The sequence below is a fragment of the Lissotriton vulgaris genome, chromosome 7 (assembly GCF_964263255.1).
Source record: "Lissotriton vulgaris chromosome 7, aLisVul1.2, whole genome shotgun sequence".
Classification (NCBI taxonomy): Eukaryota; Metazoa; Chordata; class Amphibia; order Caudata; family Salamandridae; genus Lissotriton; species Lissotriton vulgaris.
This window is the reverse complement of record NC_141695.1, coordinates 361,169,123-361,175,122: the sequence shown is the minus strand read 5'-3', so window position 1 is coordinate 361,175,122 and position 6,000 is coordinate 361,169,123. Positions and strand designations below refer to the sequence as shown.

The 6,000-nt window shown below is 51.8% G+C and overlaps 1 protein-coding gene across 3 annotated transcripts in view; it reads left to right on the top strand.

Annotated features, from left to right (window-relative positions):
- Positions 1-3,426: 3,426 nt before the first annotated feature.
- The window catches only part of TTYH1 (tweety family member 1), a 274,965-nt gene continuing 272,391 nt past the window's right edge, over positions 3,427-6,000 (top strand). For all 3 annotated transcript variants that reach the window (XM_086930265.1, XM_086930264.1, XM_086930263.1), the window contains exon 1: positions 3,427-3,696. In XM_086930265.1, the coding sequence (XP_086786391.1) occupies positions 3,571-3,696 (126 nt within the window). In that variant the 5' untranslated portion in view covers positions 3,427-3,570. The remainder of the gene's footprint in view (positions 3,697-6,000) is intronic.

Genomic DNA, 6,000 nt, shown 5'->3' with positions numbered 1-6,000 from the left:
CGCAAGAAAGTGTCCCTCATAGTGATTGAAATGTCACTCATAATTACACTGAAATTATGAAAATGTCACGCATGACAATCTGAAACCTTGGCAGCTATGAGGACGAGATGGGTGAGTCTTCCCCTGCCCCATCTCCACTCACAGGGCTACCAGCAGCATGTGTGCTGACCTCATTGTACCCCCTGTAGTTGTAGATATGATTATTTTTTTAATGAACATGCCTATTTGTTTAACAATAACCCCCTCCCATTGCAGGCTCAGGCCTCCTGCATTTTCAAGCATGTGCTACTGTGGAGCTTCTCCTATTAGGGGTCGGATTTAAAGGCGTCTTGTTTCTTCCGCTATTCAAAAGGTCGTGCTGCTGTGGATGGGTGTTTTTTGGAGGGGGCACATGCATTGCCAGCCATGTGTTTAAAGAGCTCGGAAAGACCTCGTCTTGGCAATAAATAGGGTTATAAATAAAAAAGTATGTATTCATTTGTAAAGTGACTTTTCTGTCTTTATTCCCTTTAATTATCAGTCATGGATCTCATCATTCAGGCAGCCCTAGAACGCAATTAAGTGCATTCTATTTGTATTTTCTGATCGAAGTATGCACAGATAAGTGCTGAAAATACAGCTTTAAGTGGCTGCTTATTTTGTCGGTGGGGCAAAGTGGTAGGTGGTGGGCCGGGCCACTGGGGGGGGCCCTCATTGTGCTTTGCAGGGGGGCCCCCTCAAGTTTCGTTACGCCACTGAGGATAGAGTGATCTGCGGCAGCGCGCAGACTCAACCTAACCTGCTGCTTGACTTCCCCGTGTGCGTAACTAACTTGTAGGACTGGTGGCGTAATACTCTCTCTGCACAGCCCAGCCATTTGGTGGTCGTCGACGTCGGAGTCGGACAAAAGCTGAGCGCCCCCTGAGCTCAGACTGAGAATAAAGTGAAGAAGTGTGAACGCACCTGGCAAGTTAGGTCAGAATAGATCCATTCTCTCAGATGATTGATAATGACATTTCTGCACACTGTTTGTGGCACTGACTGACTATCGTGACGCGTCATGGCAAGCAAGCGAGTCATATGAAGATAGGTAGCTGGGCGTGAGTGTAGCTGTTAATGCTTGAGGTCGGAGGGGCGAATTTACTGTAGCCGGGAGTTTTGCCGCATCAAGGTAGGCCGCCCGCTGTCTGTCTTCCAGTAGCAGCGCCTCCGGCCACTGATTTCCTTTAGGCCCCTCTCCGCCTGTGCCTGCAGGGCCTATAATAAAGGTGGAGTCGGGGGCTGTACTATTTTGCATTAAAATAAGCGGCAGTATATGGCTCCCAGCCAATGAGAGGAAGGCCTAATCATTGCTGAGTATTATATTTCGGAATCACTGACACTTTCTCCGAGGGGGGCCCGCCGCATTCAATTTGCTGGTGCCGCATCCATCGACTCGTAGGCCGCTGTCTGTCTTCCAGTCAGTGGCAGCGGGCGCGGCCTCCCATGTAAACTGGTGGTGATTGATTTCTTTAGGCCCCCTGCTCCGCCTGTGCCAATAAAGGTGGAGAGAAAGGGTATTTCTGCACAATTAAGCGGCAGACAGTTGAAATATGGCTCCAAGTCCCAGCGACTCCTGGGGTCCCCTAGAGCTCAGGGGGCAGGGAAGCAACCGGGCCAACCCGAGCGCTTTCAGTTTCACACAGCCAGGCGTGAGCCCCGGTGGAGCGCGGAGAGCACCTATGGTTACTCCAGGGGAAGGAACTCGCTGCTATCTCTCTCTCTAGCAGACCTGCTGTCCATTACTGGGACTCACCCAGCTCTGCCAGAGCACCTCACTCCTCAGCTGGGGCGTCCCCGTAGACACATGTGAGCAAATTTCGCCAAAAGTTAAACGCTTGTTGAGTCACGAAATGGCTATGCAGTGTCTGCAACGGATGTGGCCATCCGCCAAGTGTAAGACACCATATTCGATATGGCATCAATATTACTGTTTCTGGGCAAAGAGCCACCGATTATTTTTCTGTGGGGGGTTGTGGGGGTCCGGTGCCCCTGTCATGGCTCTGGCACTGCAGCTGTCTGTGCGCCCAGTCCCTCATGTTGTGTGTCACAATGCCCTCCTCCTCCTAAATTGTATCGTTCTGAGACGAATTCGGAAGGGTAGGAGCAGCCGCAGGTACTGTTCATCTAACGACTTTTCTGGACGTATTATTAAAACACCTTCCTGAGCTCCGCCCCGTCCGGACCCCCTCATCCGGGGCCACCACTTACGCTCCCTGCACAGGGCCACCATGAGCCTAGAGCCGGCCTGGTGTCATTGTACCAGAAAGGACAGGTTGGGGACAGGCGAGAGTGTAAAGTTACTGTTGAGCCCCTTTGTGCGAGCTTAAATGGTTTCAGGCTTATGAGTGATGAGGAATTGGTCAGCAACAAGGTAGGAGATGCGAGTGCAGCGTCTTTGAGTGTGGAAGTGGTGATGCCCCGTGCACGCCGGTATTGTTCCTCGTGAGGAGAGTAGAGAACGCCGCATTCCTAGTCGTCATGGACCTCCTCGTTATTTGGAGGATTATGTTATGCTCCACTAATCTTTATGTGTTCCCTTTTTCTTCAGCTCTACGTTTATTTTGTATACCAGTTCTATTGTGTAACTTTGTTGAACTTTTCTTCCAGATGCCTTTATTATGCTTTTATTGTGTTTTGTTTCTTTCTTTACTCGTTTTCCAGTTTGTTTTCATGCCTACTCTTTGTAGAAGGGAAGGGGGTGTGTTGTAATGGCATGCACAGCCTCCGGATGTCATCCAGAGGTTCTGGGTAGGAATGTTGTGGTTGCTTGATTCTTCACGCGGCGGTTGCTCAAGGGAAGGATCGCGCCATTAGCTGGTTTTTCAATAAATGACGCTGCAGCTTGATACCGTGTTGTAATGGTGTCATTACTGCACACCACCTCCACTAGGCAGCGGTTAGCGTCCACAGCCTCCCACCCATCATGAATCTGCCACCCTCACTCGTGAGGGTCAGTATAATCACAATTTGTGGTGCAACTCGGTACAACACAAGTTCTCAGGGGCCCTCTTCAGGCCTGGCATACATATGCCTGACGACGCCCATCTGTGTAATGCGATGGTTTTACAGCCATCCGGAGAGCAGTTAGACAACATTAAAAGTGGTTGTGGCTGGTATCTAGTTCGCTGACAAGGCCCTGGGGGGAAATAATGAATTGATGTAATTGTGTGCGGTGACCGCCAGGTGGCGCTGCCCGCCTTTATTTGTGAAGCCCTTTGGCTCCCTCCATTCCACCCTCATTCGCTGGATATAAGCCGCTGGGATCAGTCTCCGGCTGTCCTCCTCCCTTATGCCACTGCTTGCCTCAGTATGCTGCCAGCACCCAGGCTGCCGCTCCGCTCACCCCTGTCCTGTGACCTCAGGCTGCCATAACACGATGATCCGGACCTGCTGAGCTCCCCCACCCCCTTCAGGACAGCCGCAGGCTCACTCTCCGCACCCACCGGCTTTTCCATTTAGTGCTTGTTTTCCTGCTGCTGTCGCCGGCTGGTAGACTTGATCGATACCCGTTGGCGCGGGGGCACCCCAGGGCACGCACCAGGACCAGCCATGAGCGCCTCGCACGGGTACCAGCCGTCCTGGTGGGTCTACGTCCTGCACCAGGTGCCGCGCACCAATTTCCAGTTCGAAGTGGTGGATAGTAACTTCGTCCCGACGGAGTGGAACTACCAGCAGGTAGGTGCGGAGCCGGAGCGGCTCGAGCTGTCGGGTAGCGCTTCGAGGCGGGCCAATGCAAACTGCGCGCTTTATACCTCTTATCAGCTGTAATAACTGAGATATTTCTAAGGGGCTTTCCGCCCGTGGAAGCCCCACAGACTGTGGCTCACAGCCCTCGGAGCGAGGTGCCGCCAAATATGTTCATTGATCGACGTAAAGCACCTTAATGGCTTGTTGAATATATAATATTTGCTGTTATACTCCAGTGGCCTCACGGCGCTACAAGTGACGTTTTTTTATTGGGTGCTGTCAAATATGTTCATTGATCGGCGTAAAGCACGCTAATGGCTTGTTGTATATCGTCTTTGCTGTTATCAGGATGTGTAAGAGGTGTGTACTTCAGGCAGACATCAGGCACCTGAAAACGAAGCGGCTTACAGCTCCGCGCATGTCGAGGCGCCCTCTGGAACACCTGTGTGCATTAACCCACCGAGCTCTCTGGCTGGCCCCGTTATACGCCTCACTAGCCTCCAGATTAGACAGCGCGTTTGTGCATACGATGGAAGTCTTACTTCAGGGAGGGGCCAAACGCCGTTTCTGTGTTGAGGATTACTCCCGCCTCAGACGTTTGAGAAGCCCTGAGGCAGAAATTAATATTGTCAAAGGTTGGTGGTGTGTGTGTGGTGTGTGTGTGTGTGGGGGGGGGGGGATCAGAGACACCGCTAATACTCCGAGCTGTTAATTCATTGTGTCAGTATCTTAAGTTATGCTAAGGTTGGTCTCTGGCAGTAGCAGCGTGCAAGAACATGTTCTGCCTCGTGCCAGGCAGCCAGTTTATAAATCTTGGCGACTATGTTAAAAGATCTGAAGTTAAACCCGCACCTTCCCCGGCCTTGGGAAGTTGAGAGCGGCGCAGGTGCGGAATCCGTGTGAATGTACACATTTCACCCTGGAGAGAGTTGCACCGGGCTCTGGGCCCTGGCGGTGTGGTCGCCACAGCGGGTGTGTGGTGGGAAGCAGGCCTCTCTGCAGAGGCAGGTTGGCTGTTCTTTAATGTTAGCGGATATGGTTTGCTCATAAAAAAGTTGATAACTGTGAAATCATGCGCCTACGGATGTGAGCCTCCAGGCGGGTGCCCCGGCGGCCACAGCTGCGGGGGCCAGACATCAGTTGGATGTGGACTGTAAGCAGATTTCAATGCGCCCCTGCACCCTGCACAGACACCAAACAGGGCGGGAACACCTTTAATACTGATTTATAATGCTGGTAGAAGAATGGATGTGAATGTGTGTGCATGAACGGGAGAGATGGGGTGCACAGAGAGTGCTGGCTGGGTGCCCCCCTCACACTGGAGGCAAGCGCCGAGCGTTAGACAGGGTGCTCTCCGTGGTACTAACAGCGCCTGCCCTGTACCGCCCAGTGACAAGCAGCCTCCGTCACAGCGCTAGAGTGAGTCCGACGCCGGTGTCTGCAAACCAGCGACGTCTGACTCCAGAGGTCCCGATGAGCCGTGGTGGGGCAGGCAGGGGTCTGACTGCCTGTTTACACGGCCCCCTGCCTCTCAGAGCCGTCGTGCACAGCTTCAGAAATGTTCATGAGATAAGACTTGGGGTGTTTGGTTTAAAGGAGGGAGGTATTGTTTTTCCCAAGAATGTTGTCCCATCGCCCTCTCTAGATTGCCTGAGATGAGCTGCTCCCCAACTCACCCCTGTCCCTGTTGCTGGGAGATATTTATCCTAGTTTCATAAAGTCCCAAGTGCTAAGAATCGGCCACCCAGGCGACTTTGGGAGAATGCACCCCCCTGGTTGCATTGTTGTGTGAACTCTGCAGCCCTGAGGTTTAATGTACATTTTCCCTGGTGATGCATCACAAATTGTGCCATCCTTGGCAACAGATTTTATTTAGTTGTCGTTTTATATAGCGCCGACATCACTCTGCAGAGCGTCAGATCGCTGCACACAGACACACAAAGTCAAACCATGCATTGGCTGGAGACCTAGAAAAGCAAATATCACTTACAATACATCGTGTTAAAGGAACACGTAGTATTTTGTTTCAGTGATAGAAAGGATGAGCAGGGGGCATTAGGTCAGGTAAAGGTAGAGTGTGCAGCATGACAGGACACGTGGATACCACTGGATCGAGAAGTAAATGAAATAGACCCGCAGTTCGCCTGATGCAGAGTTGCTCGACCAGTGTGGTCTTGAGCAAAAGAGGCCTGGGTTAGAAAGAGTGAAGAGAAGCAAATACAGACCCATGGAATGTGTATGAGCATAGGGTAAAGCCACACATTGCATAAGGAACCATTGGTCAAGAGAGTC